This window comes from Pseudophryne corroboree, chromosome 9 (genome assembly GCF_028390025.1).
Source record: "Pseudophryne corroboree isolate aPseCor3 chromosome 9, aPseCor3.hap2, whole genome shotgun sequence".
Classification (NCBI taxonomy): domain Eukaryota; kingdom Metazoa; phylum Chordata; class Amphibia; order Anura; family Myobatrachidae; genus Pseudophryne; species Pseudophryne corroboree.
Window position 1 is genome coordinate 334365863 of NC_086452.1, and position 22083 is coordinate 334387945.

Genomic DNA, 22083 nt, shown 5'->3' on the forward strand with positions numbered 1-22083 from the left:
AAGCAGGTTCCAAACCTAGCAGAAATGAGGACACAAACACACCATTTTCGACACAGGTCGAGAGGGAAGAGATGGCTACAGTCAATGGTATATCTAGGAATGATAGTAGAATGCAAGAGCAATGTATTAACCCTAATTTTTGCAAGATGTATCCTGTTTTGAAGTCTTTTCAAGGTTATAGGTCACAGGAAGATGAAGGACCCAGCCAAATCGCAGCTCTCATTCAGGCAGTCGCCTTGCAGGAAACTCAGGTGGGGCCTATCCATCCAGTTAGAGCAGTAACAGTATTCCCCACTGAAAGAACTGGTGAGGTCACAGCTACCGGTAAGTGTGAGATGGGTCATTGCACAGAGACAACAACACCTTACAGCAAACAGATTAGGAATGGAATGGTAGGATTACATCCTGTCTTGGAAATAGTAACTGCCAATGGGGAAACCGATAGTCAGGGAGTAATCCTCACCAGGAATAATGCAATGTATTGCCCGTGGTCCAGAGCTGAGCTGCGGTCAATCATTTCAGAATTCCCCGATCCCCAGAAGCATTTAGCCAGATGTCAGAAGTTTATCAGAGATCTGGGTAATGCTCATGAACCAGCTAACAAAGAATGGCGGATATTTTTGAAAGCGTGCCTACCCTCTAATATTGACACCCAAAAATGTATCACTGATTGCAGATTCTGAATATTTCCTTCGGGCCCTGCAAATAATGGATAGATACATTGGGATATCAGATACAGGGAACGATGCGAATTACAGGGAGGTGGCTGTCTCTGTGCTAATGGACGGACTCAATAAGACAGTAAGGGACCAGGTACAAACATCTTTGCCTAATTGGAGAGGGGCCACAGTAGCTTGTCTTAGAGAGTGCGCAATTGAACACCACAAGAATATTGCTATGTGCAGAAAACAACAGGAGAAGCTGATGACAATAAGTCTACAGGCTCTTGCAGAAAAGCCTCATCAGCCTAAACCCCAAAACCCTGGTAGTTGGAAAAGACCGAGAATATGTTACATTTGTAAAAATGAAGGGCATTTTGCCAGAGATTGTAGGTATAGTAGAACACATAGTCAATATAGACCCCTAGACAGAGAAAACAAGCCACATTATTAAACACATAGACGGGATCAAGGGACATATAGTAAGGAATCACGAGCCAAATAGAAAACACAGATTCGGTTAATGGGGAGAACGGAATAAATGCAACTTTACCCTTTTGACAAAACTTGCTGGGGTTAAGATGAGGCCTCTAAACTTTTGCTTCTTTCTCTAGCAGAAATGGCCCCTGATTAACTTAACAGGAGTTTTGTTAGAGATGGTATACATATAGCGTGCTCCCGCCCAGGAAGCACAAAGTATGTTGGATACCCATGAAGACTAATGTTGCATTTCACGGTTCTAGATTCATGTCCATCACAGGTAGAGGAAATTATCTCACAGATACCGGGTTCCGTACGAGCTTAGGATGGACAGGGCACAGGATTGATGGCTGGGATAGTCCCAGTAGAGATATGACACATAGATTTTTTTGGGGGGTATAGACAGTAGAGAATCACTTCCCCATAGTGCCCAATCCAGTTGTCAAATTTTATAAAATCCTCCTTGCCTCGACAAACTTATCTGTTACTAACCTCTATGTGATTTTTCTTCAAAGTTTCCTCCTCATCTCTTACGTTCACCAACAGGAGGGTACAATGCATGGACCCGATTACAGTTCAAACGCCACACGCCTACTCGGTCCTTCAGAGTTCTGCCCAAATCCAGTATATCTCACCAGCATAAGGACACCAGTATTTATGCAGTGTGCCTGGTCAGGCACAAAGGGTGGAGAATAAGAATACTGGTGAAGGGAGACTGTGCACAGACACTGATATGCATGATGGTGTGACAGCCTGTTGGTGAATGCCAAACCTGACATTTTCTTTTTTTTAATTTTACTATTTCTCCCCTCTCTTCTCTCATCCAGAGATGGTTTACTTCACACAACTGATAACACACGATAGTAAATTAAAATGCAAAACTTGTGTTCCCTAAGGGAAAAGGCAGTCTGGAGGGCAAAGGGGTATGACCATTAGTCATCAGGACTTTGGACAGGTGTACACGGTAAGCCAGTGGCCCCCAGAGCATATCTTCCAAGTCTAGCTGAGGCAGCACACGGTCTGACTCATCTGGGCAAAGAGGGTATGTGCAAGTTGGTAAGAGCCTACTGGTGTGCGCCAGGATTCTCTTCTCATGCAGGTAAGAGAGCAATTACATGTTTTACTTGCTTGAGGAAGAATATTGGAAAGACAATACCAACAGAGCCATCCCATATCCCTCCGACAGACGGACCTTTTCAGGTAATACAAATCGACTTCATACAGTTACCACCCTGTAGGAATTTGAAATATGTGTTAGTTTGTATTGATGTATTTTCCAATTGGGTAGAAGCGTTCATTGCTGCCACAAATACTGCTACGTTCACTGCAAAGAAAATTGTGCAGGAATTTGTGTGTAGATATGGTATCCCTAGAGTAATTGAAAGTGATAGGGGTACCCATTTTACAGGTGAAGTCTTTCAGGTCATGTACAAACTGATGGGAACAAGCTGAGCAAATTAATGGCTGAAACTGGATTGTTGTGGCCAGAAGCTTTGCCACTAGTGTTGTACAGCATCAGAACCACTCCCAGGTCTCCACTTAACTTATCACCCTTTGAAATTCTTTTTGGTCGACAACCTCATGTAATGATAGACCCCCAGGATGATTTGAAATGTAATAATGAAGTGACTGTGAAATATTTGGTTGGGATGAGCCAGCAGCTGAGATATCAACAAAGAAATCTAAAGCTGGTGATTCCTGACCAACCGAACAGTAATTGTCATGACATTGAGCCTGGGGATTATGTGATGATTCGAAATTTCTTACGCTCAGGTTGCCTCATAGACAGGTGGGAAGGACCATATCAAGTCTTGTTAACCAGCACGACAGCATTGAAGGTCGCCGAAAGAGAGACTTGGGTCCACTCGTTCCACTGCAAGAAGGTCGCTGACCTGGAAAGAACTTGTGACAAAGAGCAGAGTGTAGAGAACCTCGTATCACTGGAGTGTTTGTTCCAGGAAAGTTGAGAGGCAGGACTGTTGAAAGGCACCTGAGCACGGAGAGCAACAAGATCTAGGACGGTTGTCGCAACATTTTCTTTTTTCACCTCCCCCTGCATTTTCCTTTCTTTTCTCCTTCTTATTTTCCTTCTTTCCCCTTACGAAATGGATCTATCACAAGAGACTGCGTTTCGAGTTCTACTAGTAATTCTGTTTTTGATCAGGACAATTTGTATTGGTGAGGGTCCCAGAGAGGTCGAGCAGGGATCTGGAATGGGTTCTGATGGCGAGTACGAATTTGTAGGATCTCAGGAGCAGCACATCACTCGAGTAAAGGCTGGTATCAGTAAGCGCTCTGGTAGTCATGGAGCTCGGAGGCACTGTGAAGGGTTATTGTCTGATGAATATTGTATTTGTAGGAATTGTGAGAATATAGTAGAGGATGGGTGCATCCAGAGATGTCAGTCCAACCTTAATATCGACATGGACCACCATCCGTTGAGTGATTACCACTCACTAGTGGATAAGGTCTTAAACCAGACAGAATGCTGGGTGTGCTCACAGGTACCTCAAGGCCAGAGTAAGTCAGGATTAGTACCATACCCTTTAGCAATAGATGAGGTACTCGAATTACGGGGTGGGAGACCAGTGGACAAGAAATTCAATATCTCTAGGCCCCCTAGTTTGAAGCTCCACCAGTATCATGTAGACAGGTCCTTATTGTGTTTTAATATTTCCAATTACCGAAAACCAGGAAATTGGGAAGTGACGTGGAATAACCAGACAATGACCTTTTCACACAGAGCTGATAGGATACTCATAGACTCTGAACTTGAACGGCAAATAGCCAACAGTGGGAGGTATTTTCGGTATAGGTATACCCGTGGAAGCAAGACCATGTGGGTTGGAAAAGTATCCTCAGGGTATTGTGCTCATATCATCCAGCCCGATACTTGTACTGAGCAGATGAGAGAACTAGGGATTGGTTTCTTTACTTGGAAAGTTTGCAATATGGTGATGTTACATTTTGTCCCCTATGTTCTCCCAGATGATGCCTATTTCATATGTGGGAGGAAGGCGTACAAGTGGCTTGCCCCGAGCTCAGAGGGATTGTGTTATATTGGGAGAGTACTACCGGAGGTCATGACCATAACCCATGATAAAATGAAAGATGTTCACCGCAGTGCTCAGGCTCCTTATACTCATACTCACTATGAACACATCATCAAGAGACACCTCATAGGGCAGAGCACGCAGCCTCTGATTTGATCCACGAATCCACCGGGATTCAGTTCCTTTTCGCATTAGACATCACCCGTACTGCCAGAGGAACTATAAATTATATCCATGCGCTAGCGAACTTGATAGATAATATCACTGAGATGTATGATGACACCTTCAGGTATACGGGAAGGGAGTTACAAGCCTACAAGAAGGAACTGATCCAGCACAGGATGGTCCTTAAATATGTCACAGCCGTGACAGGTGGGTACTGTGTTACTCTGGCAACTCAATATGGTGTGAAGTGCTGTACATATATTACGAACAGCACTGACGACCCAACGGAGATCATCGATCAGAAGATGGACGAGATCTTGCAGTTGAAGTGGGAGTTCAGGAGGAAGCACAACCTTACCTTAGCGACTGTGAGTAATTAACTGACCGGCTGGGTCTCATGGTTGAACCCACGCAAATGGTTCTCAGGTTTAGGAGCGTGGGCTAAAAATTTCATTATGAGTGTGGGGAAGTTTCTCCTTTGTATCCTGGGAGTCATCATAATTATTGGTTTGATATTTAGGTGTGTTCAAATTCTAACGCAGCGCAAGCACGGCACAAATTTGATGAGTCTGAGGAGCGAGGGCGCTGTTACAGCAGCAGATTTAATTTATGATCCATCCATAGAGACAGCGTTATGATAAGGATTGCAAATGAATTTCATGGCCTGTTTCTTTCACCTGTTTTTCTTTGTCTCCCCCTCTGCCCAGATACATCCAACCGGAAAAGACGTCTGCCCTACCCAAAATGTTTATGTGAATGTATTTTTATATATGTGTCTTATCTTCATCTCTTCAACCTCCAGTTAATGGCACACATAGTCGACAGGTGATATCCACATATACTAGCACTCACATATGTTACCCCTCCATGTGTCATCAACTGAATGTGCACCCCATTTGTTAAAACAAGAAGCTGAAAAGAGCTCAGTAGTGTTTGTTGGCCCATTTACAGACCCTTAATACGGGATGAGAAGGATTTTATGTATACTTCGCAATACCTCGAAGCTTATTTAGAAAATATAAGTCACGATGATACATGCCCCTCAGACATGGCTTCATACATACATGCTTTTTACTATCCCACTAAGTCATACATTTCCCACCTACAACTCTCCCCCGACCATCCAAGCTTCTGTATATATTGTATAGATATTTTTCTGTTTATTGATTAGGTAGTGGCAGTTATTGGTGACTGCCAAAGGGTGGACTATCGAAGTCGAAAAATACTGCAGTACACACATCACGTACAAACTGCACACAGATGGCCTCCATGCGCGTACTTGTTCTACCGTGCGTGCGCATATTCGCAATTTGCGTATGGTCGCTCCCGCGGTCCTGCGCATTAGCGCGTGGTATGAGTATTTACGGTTGTGTTTGTAGTCACATGGAAAAGCCATAAAAACACATTACATATTTAATCCAAATAGTGCACATTGTACACATAGTCTCCCTGCATCACACCAGCAAGTTACAACAGTTTAAATGGTATCAGAACAAAGGGATTCACCTTTACAGGATAGGAGGGGACAGAACAAGGTTATAAGGTGGTATCCAGCTGTAGGGTATTTTAAGGGCAATATTCCGGTGTTGGTTTGCAGAAGATCGCACGCTCCTGCGAATAGTTATGCGCATGAGCAGAATATAAATATAAACTGTATTTACTGTACATTTGTTATGCAGCGGGAACCCAGAGGAGACCACCTGCAAGTGGACCTGGAACAGACATCGCCCACCTATTCAAACCAACCTATGACCTTTCCTGTACTGTAAATGACCATCCCTGTGTCCAATGGACAAAGAGATTACAGTATCCATTGTGTTAGGTTTTGGAAGATTGAATAAAAGAGCCAGCTGCATGCCTGGTCACACACAGACTCTTAAGGTCATCTACCCTGATTACTGAGGACCAGACTGGGAAGCGCAGGCGAAACTAAACAAGTATGTACCATTGACTGTAGCCATTATTCTATTGTATTGTATTGTTTATATTGTTACCCCCTGCAAGTAAAGAACCGTTGGTGGGTTAGACCCCAACCTAGTTTTGAATTACAATTGGTGTCGTGTTCCATTTCCTTGCTAAGGTTTAAAGTGTATTTACAGCCACTCGGGCTGCTGCATTGTGCTAACAGCATATAGGCCTGTGTACGCAAACTGTGTAGTCCCTGCGCCCTTTCGGCATACATATGCAGAGTGCATACACTGTGTGACCTTGTGTACATAAGGTTTGCAAATAATATAAAGGTGAAAGGTTAATTACTGCGGCCGCAGCGGCTCAATAGTAAAGTGTATCAAGTGTGTTTAAGGTATATGCTTTTTAGTCCTGTAAGTAAATCAGCGTTTACACAGCACTGCACACCGAATTCAGTATGTTCATTTCCTTCACAGACTCTTTATGGATCTCAACAGAGGGGACTGGAGAGCATGATCTTATAGGACTATAAGGGGGAGATTCAAATGTTTGAAAAGTCGGTTGGGTGTCTGTTTTTTCCTGTCTATTAGATGGTCTGCGACATCGGGAAGGTTTTGACCACTAATGGGCAGGAAGCACCATCCTGAACTACTGTGTGGTTTCCAGAATTTCAGCATGGGAAAAGGTCACTTAAAGACGAGGCTTGCTGCAGCTGCCATCACAGAGGTCAACATTATTGCCATGCAGGACATAGTTGAGGTGGACGCCAGGTTGACCATGGGCCATGAAGAAGGAGATAGGCACCTCATCGGTATCCATCCACCATGACAAACTGGGCCTGGGAAAGGTTTCTGCATGCTGGGTGCCCCATCAACTGACTCAAGAGTAGAAGGAGGATGACTTGTTGCCACAACATGCAATGAATACTGGATCTACAGTTTCAACCCCAAAATAAAACAACAGTTGGCCCAATGGAGCCCAGTTGTAGATGCGCCAGCACAAATGTTCTGACGTGAGTGCATCGTAGCCAAGCAGATGGTAGCTTTTTTGTGGTAAAGACTGGTTATGTAGCTACTTACCGGCGCGCTGGTGTGCAGGCATCTGGAGGTCACAGCCCCAGTTTGTGGGTGCGTGAATGCTCTGTCCATGGGTGCGGTGCCCATTGTCATTGTGTACCCCTGAAGTCCATCTAGTGTGTACCCACCATCTGTGCGGCATGGGCGCTGCCATGACACTTGCGGTCAGCTGACCTGTAACACCCAATCCAGCGCTGTTTCTGCACACATGATTCAAGCATCCAATGCCTGCTGACCAGGGGGTATAAATCCAGAACATCGGCTCAGTCTCATTGCCTTGAACAACATGTCACATCCAGTGTACAGCGTCTCCTGGCTCCAGTCTTCTGTCTCCAGTGATTTCCTTGCTCCAGTGTCTCCTTGGAACTACAGGCTCCAGCCATCCAGCTCTGCTACAACTCCTTCCACAGTCAGCTTCCACCTCTGCATGCAGTAAGAGACTCTCTCCAGGTGCTACTTACCATTCTCACCTGTGTGTTGTTATCTGCGTTCAGCACTGTGCTATTTCATCTGGCACTTAAAACAACCAGCTTGCAATTACAAACTGTCTCCTGCTTTGGCCTTACTTGTTTTTGTGGACTGGTGCATATATACAGTGTTATGAACCACAGGTAGTGGTTCATTCCTATTTTATGTTTATAGTTCTCTTGCAGGCCAGGATTTCCCTTTGCTCTGGTTTAGAGGGTTCTTGTTTGCTGCCGGTGGTGAGTCTGTGTAATTGCAGCCTGTTTCCATGTGTTTGGCCTCACCTGTCTGCTAATTGCATCTTGTCAGTTTGGAGTCGTGCAACAGGGCAGCTGCACGACATAATTAATTAGGGCTCTCTGTTATATTCTGGCTCAGTGCAATACACAGACACTGGTGATAGTTCTTGAGTTCTGAGCTAGTTCCTGCCATTTCCTGAGTGTCGGTTTCAGTGTCGGTTCCAGTGTCGGTTCCAGTGTCGGTTCCAAGTGTCGGTTCCAGTGTCGGTTCCAAGTGGCTGATCCAGTGTCTGTTCCAAGTGTCTGATCCCATGTCCTGCCGTGAAGCGTTCCTGTCCAGAAGTCCTGTGGCTTTGTCTGTTCCTGGTCGAGTATCTGGCTTCTTGGTGTCCACCGGTCTGTCGTTTGGGATTCTGCCTGTCCTCCGGTTCTGAGAGCCTGTGTCGGCTACATTGGGGGTTCCAGTCCATTTGCCAGTATTTGTACCGGTTCCGTGAGTAGCTGCTTTGCCGCGTCCGTCGGCCTAGGCCGCTGAATTCCTTGGTTATATCTGTTACTGGTGTTTTGCAGAGGGTTCTGCATATGCTGTACACAACAGTATAGTGTCGGCGTGTGGACAGCATTTCCTTTGTTGTTCTTTTCCTTTGGCGGCGTGCCGCACATGTATTTAGTTTTAGGGTTGTTAGTAGCCCCTAGCCTTCTGTTTGCTTTAGTTAGAGGTCCCCTTGTTATTATCCTGTCTCGGTTCACGCCTTGTCTCACTCTAAGACCTGGGGGCATCGGAGTTGGGCAGACCTAATCCGACCTTCAAACGCGGCTGCCGTGGGCCCAAGAAACCATAGTCACGCAGGCGTGAACTGACCACACGGGTGAAACAATGGAGGTAGGCTGCTAGTGGCTATTTCCTTACAACACCTTATTTCAGCGTCACGTTCTGGTGCTCTGGACTCACTACGCAACATCTCTCTTGTTCTGAGCACCAGGAACCTAACATACAGACTGTGTGAACCTAATGCTGTTGGTTTCCAGACCAATCTCGGGCGATATTTTTGCCTGTGTTCACTGTCATCAGTTGCATTAATATCATCTGCATATTTGATCCTGTTGCCATCGGCTTCCAGGCCGGTCATCAATTTTATTATTTTCACTGGTTTACAGATCATCACCTGTGAATGTTGTTATATCTCCATCAGCTTCTTTGCTCATACCATCAGTATTGTATTGTGCTTCAGTGACTGTTCATATCCCTGTGTGCTAAATAAATATCATTGCGCACATGCGCAGGAGTCTTCTACAGCCTCCTCATTTCCTCCACCGCACCACCACTGACCCACTAGTGCCCCCTCTGGGAACAGACACAATTACAGACCTGACAGAACTGGTATGCCAACCAATGCCGCAATTACTGGAAGCCATTTCTAGGTGCTGTCCAAGAACTCATGCTCATGGTGCCCTTCTCCATCACGACAATGCACCTGCCCACAAGTCCAGGAAAGTGGTGGATTTTCTGGCCTGTGAATGCATCTAGGAACTTAGTACAGTTCCAGGCCCCTTGCGACTTCTTCGTGTTTCCACAAATCAATTGCAAGATGCATGAGATTAGTTTTGAGTCACCAGAAGCTGCACTGAAGACCTTCATCCAGCATGTAGAAGACATACCTGCTTCAAAATGGTCCGGCTGCTTCACCAAGTGGTTTGCACGCACGCAAATTTGCATAGACTCCTCTGGTGAATACTTTGAAAAAATGTAATGTTCACTTTGTAAATGTAATACTTTTTGTGCATCCAGAAACTTGCCCACCCCTAATGGGGTAGATGGTATGGCTCAAAGTTCCATCCACATGGGCCCAAGGTTTATCATTAGTAATCTGTCCAGAACATCACAATGACTCTCCTGGCTTGCCTTCTTCCCTTCTTCTTAGTGAATCCTGGTGCACTGACAAATGAAAGGCCCGGAGCGGAAATTTATGAAGGACCTACAGTATAGTGTGTCAACGCAGGGTATTCATGTAACCAGTGCTGTGGAGGTGTGACTAGTGATGTGGAAGTGTAGCTCTTTCACTGCCACCTTCCTCCTTATCTCCCCGATTCTTACTGCTCATCCCACAGCTAAATCAGCATCACAGGCAGCTTTCACTACCTCATCATACCTCACTTCTCATCACAGAGCTCACTCCCACCACACCTCATGCTGCTCACCTCACACCATTCCCTTCACACTGCTCCCCCACCCCTTAAACTGTTCCCATTACACCTCAATCTGCTTCCTTCATGCCTGCTCTCTCTATTATCTTGACTTTACCCAGTACCCCAATTCATGTCTCCCACTACCCTAAATTCTCCCAGCACCTCAATTCCATCACCCATTTACACAATTACCCTAATTCTACCCCAGCAATCACACACAGAGGCTTACATGCAAGTCAGACACACACACACACACACACACACACACACACACACACACACACACACACACACTCACATGGCAGCAGCACTGCTTAGTCCTGTAGTCTAGCCACCATGATCAGGCTTCACCCTCCTCCCTCCTGATCCTCTGGATCATTTGCTTTTAGTAATGGCCATTGACGGCTAACTGATAATTGTAATCTAGCCCAGTCCTGGTCTCTTTCTTAAATAAACGGCGCATATGCATTATGTAGTTAATTCACATGATGTAAATGAAAACGTGATTAATTCATGAGACCAGGCCGCCTTCTTCCATTGCTCCATGGTCCAGTTTAGATGCTCAGGTGCTCATTGTAGGCACTTACTGTAATGGACAGGGGTCAGCATGGGCACTCTGTGCGGTCTGCGGCTATGCAGCCCAAGACGTGGTAAGCTGTGATGCACTTGCCTTCGCTCCTCAAGTGGATCAATGAATCTTGGGCACCCTTGACCCTGTCACTGGTTCACCGGTTGTCCTTTCTTGGACCGCTTTTGGTAGGTACTAATCACAGAAATACTGGGAACACACCACAAGTGCTTGATTCAGAAGTGGCCGCAAGTGGTTTCAGTGCTGTATCTTCAGCAGCAGTGGAGCAGAGAAGTTTTGGTAAAGCTGAAGGTGGCACCTTGTGTAATGAGATGCCCACCTCTGGCTTCTCTGATCTGCTGTTTGTGTCCGGAGATGCAGCATTGGCTCACCATTGGGAACAATGCTGCAAACATCGGACATCTGAACAATCAATAGATTTTAGATGTAGGTGCAGCCTGTCAATCAGGCTATGGCTGCCCCACACTTCAAAAAGGGCAGCAGCAGTATCATGCCACATGCCCACTGTGACTAGTTTGGGTTTTCCTGCTATCAAACACATCAACTTCAAGAACTGAGTGTTCACTAGCTGCTGAAAATACCACCATCTCCCCCATCCCCCTTGACAGGTGCCATTGTAAAGAGATACTCGTGGTTATTCATTTCACCTGTCAGTGGGTTTAATGTTATGGCTGATGATGTATGTGATTAAAAAAATAAGTAATTCTTCTGTCACAGATGATTGGAATGCTAACTACTATATGAAGATAAAAGTTTGTCTATTGGAAATGTACTTTTCAGTGTGATGGGAATGTGATGAGACTGACGGCGCCTGGACTATTCTGACAAGTGAACAGATTAATTTACAAAAGTGAATTTAAAGAGAAAAAATGATTTGGTAAAATGCTGCTATTACACAGTTAGAAATGATATGAATATGATATTTTAGAAGCAAGAAATAAACTAATTCATGTACTCAATCTGGAAAGAGGGATATCCAGGGCCAGCGATACCACTAGGCAGCTTTAGGCAGCTGCCTATTGGTGGAGGCCATTGGAGGGCGGTACCTCATGCTGCCGAAAAATGCTTGCCTTAGCTGCTGAGCTCCTCTTCCTTTACCAGGAGAGCAGGGATGCCGCGGCCGCCCGGAAGCACTGAAGGTGCTCGCGTAAAGTAAGTTTTGTGAAGTACAAATATACATCCCGCCCTGGCACTGCTCCCACCGCGACAACATCCGACCTTCCCGCACCGCACCACACCACAGCAACAGAGTGCCGTAATGTCTCCCTGCATGATACATTCCCACTGTTAGCATGTTATCCTCTCTGAACACCCCCCCCCCCCCCCCCCCCCCCGTGATTACAACCCGCACACACAGTATCCTCTAGCCCCACCCGTGATTGCATCCCGCACATATAGTATTACATTCTCTCCCCCCCCCTCCCCCCCGCGATCGCATCCCGCACATATAGTATTACTTCCTCTCCCCCCTCCCCCCCCGCGATTGCATCACGCACATATAGTATTACATCCTCTCCCCCCCCCCCCGCGATTGCATCCCGCACATATAGTATTACATCCTCTCCCCCCCCCCGCGATTGCATATCACAACACCACCCCCACCCCCGACACTCCGCGACCCCCCTCCAAATCCCCCCCCCCCATCCCACGCACAATACTTCCCGCCCACCCTGTGATCGCATGCCCCGCAGGAAGGGGGAAAGAGTGTACTGTAATATATATATATATATATATATATATATATGAAATATATATATATATCTTGCTGCTGTGCCCTCCTAGGACTTGTAGAGGTCCAATATATGTTGAAAGAAAATCAGGCAGCACTCCACTGACTTACAATGTATAATATTTATATATATATATATATATATATATATATATATATATAATATATGTGTGTATATATATATATACACATACACACACACACACACACACACACACACACACACACACACACACACACACACACACAGTATGTATGTGTGTGTGTGTGTGTGTGTGTGTGTGTGTATATATATATATATTATGCACTGTAAGAATGAAGGATGCTGATTACTTTGTAAGTCTGTGGAGTGCTGCCAGATTTTTTTTTTTTTTTACATATATTGGACCTCTACAAGTCCTAGGGGGGCACACCAGCTCCGTTGCCTTCCAGGAGTTAAAAACCCTTGACATGTGAACAAGTTGGCGGCACTCAGAGACTTTAATTTTAAAGTGCGGCCTTGTTGGCTGGACATTCTGTGATGACATCATGGCAGGGACGGAGCAGCGTTCCCGCTGCACGGACTGGTTGATGCCAGCGCCAGGGGGAGGAAGCCCAGCTGTGGCCGATCAGGTAATCATCTGTATGTATGTGCGGGTATATATATATATACAGTGGTCGAAGTGGGGCGATATACGGCGGTATGGTATACCGCCACTTCTTCCACTGACCCGGAAACGAGGAATTGAAAGTGCAGCAGGAGGCGAGGGAAGTGGCCATCCTGCTGCACATGTTGCTCCCCGTCCCTGCGCGGCTGCCGGCGACTGTGTAGAGCACTGCACTAGCTCACAGCCGCTCGCCAGCCACCCGCCGCCAGCCACCCACCCACCGTACGCCGCTCACCACCAGCCACCGCTCACCGCCGCCAGCAGCCCACCGCTCACCGCCGCCAGCAGCCCACCGCTCACCGCCGCCAGCAACAAATGAGGTAATGTTCCACTGCTGTCTACTCTCTCCCTGTCATTACCGTCCCTACTGTCACTCTTTCTCTCCCTGCTGTCACTGTCGTCACTCTCTCTCTCCCTGCTGTCACTGTTGTCACTCTCTCTCCCTGTCGTTACCGTCCCTACTGTCACTCTCTCTCTCCCTGCTGTCACTGTCGTCACTCTCTCTCTCCCTGCTGTCACTCTCTCTCCCTGTCGTCACTCTCTCTCCCTGTCATCACTCTCTCTCCCTGTCGTCACTGTCATCACTCTCTCTCCCTGTCGTCACTGTCATCACTCTCTCTCCCTGTCGTCACTCTCTCTCCCTGTCGTCACTCTCTCTCCCTGTCGCACTCTTTTTCCCTGTCGTCACTGTCGTCACTCTCTCTCCCTGTCATCACTCTCTCTCCCTGTTGTTACTGTCGTCTCTCCCTGTCATTACTGTCGTCTCTCCCTGTCGTTACTGTCGTCACTCTCTCTCCCTGTCGTCACTCTCTCTCCCTGTCGTCACTGTCGTCACTCTCTCTCTCTGTCGTCACTCTCTCTCCCTGTCGTTACTGTCATCTCTCCCTGTCGTCACTCTCTCTCCCTGTCATCACTCTCTCTCTCTCCCTGTCATCACTCTCTCTCTCTCCCTGTCGTCACTCTCTCTCCCTGTCGTCACTCTCTCTCTCTCCCTGTCGTCACTCTCTCTCTCTCCCTGTCGTCACTCTGGCTGTCCCTGCTGTCACAATTTAAGCTCATTCAGTGTGCTACAATGTGAATTTTGGCTCATTCAGTGTGCTACAATGTGAATTTTGGCTCATTCAGTGTGCTACAATGTGAACTTTGGATCATTCAGTGTGCTATAATGTGAATTTCTGCTCATTCAGTGTGCTACAATGTGAATTTCGGCTCATTCAGTGTGCTACAATGTGAATTTCAGCTCATTCAGTGTGCTATAATGTGAATTTTGGATCATTCAGTGTGCTATAATGTGAATTTCGGCTCATTCAGTGTGCTACAATGTGAATTTTGGCTCATTCAGTGTGCTACAATGTGAATTTCGGCTCATTCAGTGTGCTACAATGTGAATTTCGGCTCATTCAGTGTGCTACAATGTGAATTTCGGCTCATTCAGTGTGCTACAATGTGAATTTTGGCTCATTCAGTGTGCTACAATGTGAATTTTGGCTCATTCAGTGTGCTACAATGTGAATTTCGGCTCATTCAGTGTGCTACGATGTGAATTTTGGATCATTCAGTGTGCTACAATGTGAATTTCGGCTCATTCAGTGTGCTACAATGTGAATTTCGGCTCATTTCAGCTCATTCAGTGTGCTATAATGTGAATTTTGGATCATTCAGTGTGCTATAATGTGAATTTCGGCTCATTCAGTGTGCTACAATGTGAATTTCGGCTCATTCAGTGTGCTACAATGTGAATTTCGGCTCATTCAGTGTGCTACAATGTGAATTTCGGCTCATTTAGTGTGCTACAATGTGAATTTCGGCTCATTCAGTGTGCTACAATGTGAATTTCGGCTCATTCAGTGTGCTACAATGTGAATTTCGGCTCATTCAGTGTGCTACAATGTGAATTTCGGCTCATTCAGTGTGCTACAATGTGAATTTCGGCTCATTCAGTGTGCTACAATGTGAATTTCGGCTCATTCAGTGTGCTACAATGTGAATTTTGGATCATTCAGTGTGCAACAATGTGAATTTCGGCTCATTCAGTGTGCTACAATGTGAATTTCGGCTCATACCGTGTGCTATAAGGTGAAAGGGGCACCAGTACTAGATAGTATAAGGGGTTCTACTACACTGGTCATGCCCCCTTTTTGGGTGACCACACCCCATTTTTGGGTGACGACGCTTCCTTTTCTGGAGCGCATAATTACGTCCTTGACTTTTGCATTCCCCCACTTCAAAATTTCCATTTCAACCACCGTGTGTGTATATATATATAAATATATATATATATATATATATATATATATATATAGCCGTTTGTGGTGCCACCGCTAGACAGCTGTAGTAGAGGCCAGCTACTTGTCAGAGTTGTATGGCGTGGTATACGGGCTGCGCTGCAACTTCCTGTCTGTACGCTCCGCCCCTCTCGGCATGCAAAAGTAGGCAGACACTACACTGTCCGCCTACTTCTGTGACAATGCAAGTTGTTATTATTATTATTATTATTAACAACAACAACAACAGTTTCTTATATTCTGTTGCACTTTACAAACAGTGATAGAACAAAGCTGGGTAATTACAGACAAAGCAGTAGGAACAGGGTCGGCTCTATCATTAGGCAGCTGCCTAGGACGCTATGATCTGGGGGGTCTGCTTATCATAAAATTAAGGATAACTGTGAGAGATGTATCCTTGTTTAACTTAATGCAGACTATGGCGTTTGAACTTCTAAGATGTCACCTCCAGACTTTCACCCGAGGGGCTGGATAGTAGGTACTGGTGTGTGATTTGGGAATGAAGGAGGGGGCAGCATGCTGAAGTTTTGCCTAGGGCGTCGAGAAACCTTGCACCGGCCGTGGGGATATCAGTTAAACAATAGGACGAATTGATTATCCGCCAAGTACTAGCTACATTAGAATAACATGTATGTTCTGTATATTGCTATTTTAATTTAGATTGTAAGCTTGTTTGGGCAAGGCGATCCTTCCTCCTTCATGTCTTTGCATGTCATTTTTTTGTATATGTTAGTACTTTATACAGTATATATTTTTGTAATACTTCATTGTTTTTCAGGTGTGCTACCATTCTTCATAACGACAGACATTAAGTATTACATTATCACAACAAAAGCATAGTTATATAAGCATCAATACATATAATGCCAGGCAGACAGCAGGGAGAGGTGAGTGATTTCATTATCTGTGAGGAGAGATTGGGGGATAGAGCTCTACACAGAATATATTCCCCAAAAAATTCAGCTGGATCTCAACAAGCACAATAGTACGTGATTACTTAATGTATTCATGGTAATACATCACCTCTGGGAGCGAGCGCAGGAGAATAAAGAACAGAAAAAAGAGAATGAACTATTTAAGGAAAAAGACAAGCAGTGGCAAAAGAATGGATAGTGAAGCGGGGAGAAAAGGAGAGGGGGGGTTAGTGCACTGTTCATTTACTGTATGTGTCCAGGAGGACAGGCATGATTAATTGATCGATCAAGCCATTGAGCCACCTTTAACAGACATGCATAACCAACAAGATATTCTTAACATGCACAAGACTGGAGAGGTGTCTGCAGATGATAAAATATTGCAGAAAGATGGAAATAAAGGAGAACAAAATCAGATGCTGAGGCCAGTGATGCAGTTGAACAGATGCTGAAACCAGTGATGCAGTTAGAAAGATCCTGGAAACAGAATATTAGACAGATGCTGACAAGGCTGAGACAGTCCACATGAGACTTACAGAATGATCCGGTTGCAGGGAAATGTTGGTCGTGAAATAACATGGACAACTGGAGAAACATTAAAAGTAAATTATCAATTTACCTGTCAACTGAGACTGCAGCCAACGTGAAACTGCTGGCATACATGGACAGGTAGATAGAGAAGTGCACAGCTTTGCAGAGGAAAGCTCCAAATAGCCAGCCATCCAGAGTGTAAATGGTTGCCTGGAAGGGGACACATAGTAGTATGAAGCACAGGTCAGCCACCCCCAGGTTGAGAATAAATAGATTGGTAGTGTTGTATTTGGTTTGCCCGTTCCTGAGAAGCACAACCAAGACTAGACCATTGCCCACTGTGCCCAGAGCAAATATCAAGGAGAAGACCACAGGCACTATAATTCCTCCGGGTGGCAGCTCTGATGAGACTGAGCCATTCCATGCCTGAGACATTTCTCTGCCACATTCACCAGCCCTGCAGAGAAAAGAAGAGCATGGAACAGAATATTAGTTGTTTTTTTTTTTAACATAAATATTTCCTTATCTTTAAGCAGTACATTTAAAGTTGCCTACAATGTCTACAGATCCTTCTGTGATTCTTAAATATCAGTATGTCTAAAAGCTGTGTAATGCACTCTAACTACACATTATGATGCAAAGAACTGGACAGCAGCATGACATACCTGGCTCAATAGTTCCTGCCAGGACTGGATGCGATTGGCTCACATCTTACCCTAGGATGGCAAGGCCTGCTGTTGCCCTCCAGTTCCCATACCACAGACATCAATTCATATATCTAGCAGGGTAGGTGACCCTGTTGGTGGATTGACACACACCTTACACAGACTTCATGAACGGAAAAAAAAAAGAATTCTAAAAAACGAATTATACATCAGGCACAAAACAAGATCTTATACAAGAGGAAACTCATTTCAAGATAATACATAAACTTTTAAAACAAATTTGTCAATTTGTCAATTAATTCAAAACTGTATTTCAGTCACGCCAATTAATTAAAAAACAAATAGAAAATGAGTCAACCAATCATCTGTATGCAAACAAATATAGATCTACTGTATTTAAATAACAAATAATCAACAAACCTCTTGAATATTTATTACTGCAGTAAAGTCCTGCAGTTGATCATTCCTAGCTATTGTGCATGTATAAATATATAGTCATAAAAACATACACATCTAAGCACCCATAGTTACAATGTCTGTCATCTATAATAAACTATACATGTACATGTTATACTGTAAATGAACATATTCAGACACATAAAATAAATGTATGCCTTCAGTATACAACAGGTAATTATTGCAACACATGCACAATTTGCCATTTGGGTCATATCAAAGTACAATTTTTTTAAAAATACCAATACAAAAGACCCCAATGTAACTATGCAGTGGAACCCAACACAACTGTATTGCACATACCTTTACATCACTATTCAGTTGCACACATTTTCTGTTTGTAGCAACAGCAAATAAGCAAACTACACAATTATCACCACAACATTATGACTTCAAACTCAACAAAACATACATTCTTATATACAAACAGGAATCTTTACAATGTAATCCTACACATGCCCTGTATACAAAATATTTGTACTGTATATGAATATGAATCACAACAGGTGCAGATTCAGTGTCCATGAAGGTCTGGTACTTTGAATAATGTAGGTTATATCTCTCAGAGTTTGCTCTTCTGTTTCTCACACTCAGTTATATGTCTTCCGAAAATGTCAATAGTAGGCGGCTATTGATACTGTACAGTGTTACTGAGTCTCAGCTTGATGCACAGATGTGTGCCCCTAGATTTCTCCCTAGTTATAGATTTCTGGCTACGCACATGACTGCAGGCACAGTATACAGTGTGTATGGAAGTATTATTGTACGTAAAGGTATGGGGTGTGCAGGTGATGTGTCTATATAGTGTTTTATTGACTACAATGCATATATAAAGGATATTTTCTCCTTACCTCCTGCCTAAGCTGCTGTACTTGTTTCATCTCCCCTCTCTTTATTCAGCTCTCTCTCTTCTGATTCCTCCTCCTCTCACACTCACTCTATCCCTCCCTTTTTCACAGTCCCTTTCCCCCCTTTCTTCATTTTTAAAAGAGCTGGCTTGGTGCATTTAGACACATCATACGATTTGTGTCTTGTTCCTGTCACACTAGATTTTTGTATCTTTATTTTTGTGCGTATTAACAGTTTTTTTTATGTTCACATTTTCTTTTGCATAATCTGTTTTAGCAACACCTAAAGGAATCTGAGAAATGTAAGAGGCAGTTGTATTCCATTTTTTCATCACATTTTACTCTGTCGTATAGCTCGCTTGGCGTCTCTCAAACTGTCTTCTTTAGCTATAGCATGTGATATTTTTTTTATTGTTAAAGTCTAATACATATGTATCCTCATACACTATTGTTGCAGTGGTGCCAGACATACCTTCTTGGTGCGTCAGCTCCCGTGTGACCCAACTTTTGCTGAGTGTCTTTTATGCGCAAATACTGTAAGCATCTTAATTGCAATGCAATACAACAAAACCACTTCACGAGACTGCACTGATTCATTTTATATGCAACATTTGTATATCTGTGTGCGACTGAGTCAGAAACTGTATACAAAGTGCTGCGATGCAGTGCCTGCTGCTTCTTTTCACGCCAAGTTCCGTTGCCAAGTTCCGTTGTGTTCACACTAATTCACACACAAATATATGTGTCGCATATCAAATGAATCAATGCAGTCTCGTGAAGCTGTTTTGTCACGTCACATTGCCAATAAGATGCACATATAGAACCTACACTGGTCCGAGCAGGTTTTCTCAGGTCACCTCTCGATTTAATCCACCTGGGAATCTTGCACTAGATTTGTGTATTGTTTCCCATTTTACCTATATCAGTTCAATAGATTTAATATGTGGAGAGAAGTTTTTAAATGGTGTATATGACAAAACAGAACATTGGGATGTGCCCATGCTACTCTGTGAGTTCTCAACAGTATTTCTCTGGGGACAGAACACCCTCTCTGAGGAAGTATGTACAGGGGTTAAAGTGAGCCGGAACGGGGCGGGACTGCGTTCCGTCAGTTCCACTTGGAGACGGAACGCAGTTCCGCCTCCTCTGGCTCACCTCACCCCATGTGTCCCCGGCGCCGCAGGGAGATGCCGGGCACCTGCTGAGATTGTGTTACCGGTGGGCGCCCGTCTCCCTGCACAGAGCAGCCGGAGGCAGAAGCTCAGTACTGAGCTTCGGCTTCCAGCTCTGTCAGTGCGCGCTATGGGAGAGACGTCATGACGTCTCTCCCATAGTGCCGAGGAGTGGGCGCTCAGATGACTGCAGCGCCCGGACATGGAGCGGGACTTGGTAAGTATGGTGTGTTGTGTTTGGTTTTTTACATTTGTGTAGCGGCACATCTACTGGGGGCAAACTACTGGGGGGGCATTACTACTGGGGGGCATCTACTGGGGGCAAACTACTGGGGGGCATCTGCTGGGGGCAAACTACTGGGGGGCATCTACTGGGGGCAAACTACTGGGGGCAAACTACTGGGGGGCATCTGCTGGGGGCAAACTACTGGGGGCATCTACTGGGGGCAAACTACAAGGGGGCAAACTACTGGGGGACATCTACTGGGTGCAAACTACTGGGGGCATCTACTGGGGTCAAACAACTGGGGGCAATCTACTGGGGGCAAACTACAAGGGGGCTAACTACTGGGGGCAAACTACAGGAGGGCATTACTACTGGGGGAATAACTACAGGGGCATTACTACTGGGGGCGTAACTACAGGGGCATTACTACTGGGGGCATAACTACAGGGGCTAAACTACTTGGGGGCATTACTACTTGGGGGCATTACTACTTGGAGGCATTACTACTGGGGACATTACTACTGGGGGGCATTACTACTTGAGGCATTACTACTGGGGCTAAACTACAAGGGGCATAACTACAGGGGCTAAATGACTGGGGGCATTACTACAGGCAACATTACTACTGGGGGCAATATTAAACAGGGGCATTACCATTAAGGGCATTACTACTGGGGGCACTACTAATGAGGGCAAGTGGGCACTTCATAAGGGGCATCACTCCTGGGGACATAAGGGGCACATAAGGGGCACTACTATTGCGGGCACTGCATAAGGGGCACCACTACTATGGGCTCTATATAAGGGGCACTACCATTGTGGGCACTACCACTACAGTGGACATTGCATAAGGAGCACTACTACTGTGGGCATTGTATAAGAGGCGCTACTGCTGTGGGCATTTTGTGAATTATGGGGTGCTACTACTGTGGGCATTATTACTATTGTGTAACACGCCCCTTTCTTTTGAGACCATGCCCCTTTTTGATGTGCGCGCAATACCTTTGTTACATTGGCGCCATGGGGAGGGGGGTGAGCTCCACCACCTCTCTAGGACCACTTTAAGCACTGTGTATGTATTAAGCAGGCTTTGAACTGTGAAAGTAATACAGAGAAAATACTGTAGTTATCTGACATCAAAAGCAAAGATGAAGATTGACACAATGAAAAAAAACTAATTTTCTCTTTGGAAAAAAGATTACATTGGTTTGTTGTCAACGAAAACACAAAGATGCAGCAGGCATATAGCTGTCATCTTTGCCTCCCAAGCCAGTTTTGCTGAATTCTTCTCCACAAATCTCCCCTCATGCTATACAATATACTCAGACCAGATCAATAGATCAATCAGCTGTGATATATATATATATATATATATATATATATATAAACACACACACAATCACACATAATTAGAGGCCTAATTATTGGACTAAAAATTGTGTTCAATAATGGTTGTCTCTGGGGGCTGCAAAAAAAGCCCTAAAATCAATCAAGCTCTGAAATTCTTAGCTGTTCAGAGCTTGGTTCTTTAGTTAATCCCATGTTTAAATAGCAAAAAAAATTTTTTTACAGAAAAGGATCTGAAGGATCCTTCTTTGGTAATCCCCAGTGGTGCAGGTGCAATAGCTGAGTTGGGTACGAACCCAGAAGTAAGGTGATCATGGTATCCGGTCTATAGATCTACACAAAAAAGGTCTACAATCAATAGGTAGACCACTAATGTTCAACATGCATTAGGTCCACGGGGTCAAAAGGTCAACATGTAAAAGGTAGACAGTTCAAAGCCTGA

At 44.8% G+C, this 22083-nt stretch overlaps 1 protein-coding gene across 1 annotated transcript in view; it reads right to left on the reverse strand.

Annotated features, from left to right (window-relative positions):
- GALR3 (galanin receptor 3) overlaps positions 1 to 18974 on the reverse strand; it is a 77217-nt gene extending 58243 nt beyond the window's left edge. The window contains exons 1-2 of the mRNA XM_063940584.1: positions 18900 to 18974; positions 17016 to 17384 (exon numbers count right to left, since the gene is read on the reverse strand). Of these exons, the coding sequence (XP_063796654.1) occupies positions 17016 to 17362 (347 nt within the window). The 5' untranslated portion in view covers positions 17363 to 17384; positions 18900 to 18974. The remainder of the gene's footprint in view (positions 1 to 17015; positions 17385 to 18899) is intronic.
- Positions 18975 to 22083: the final 3109 nt, after the last annotated feature.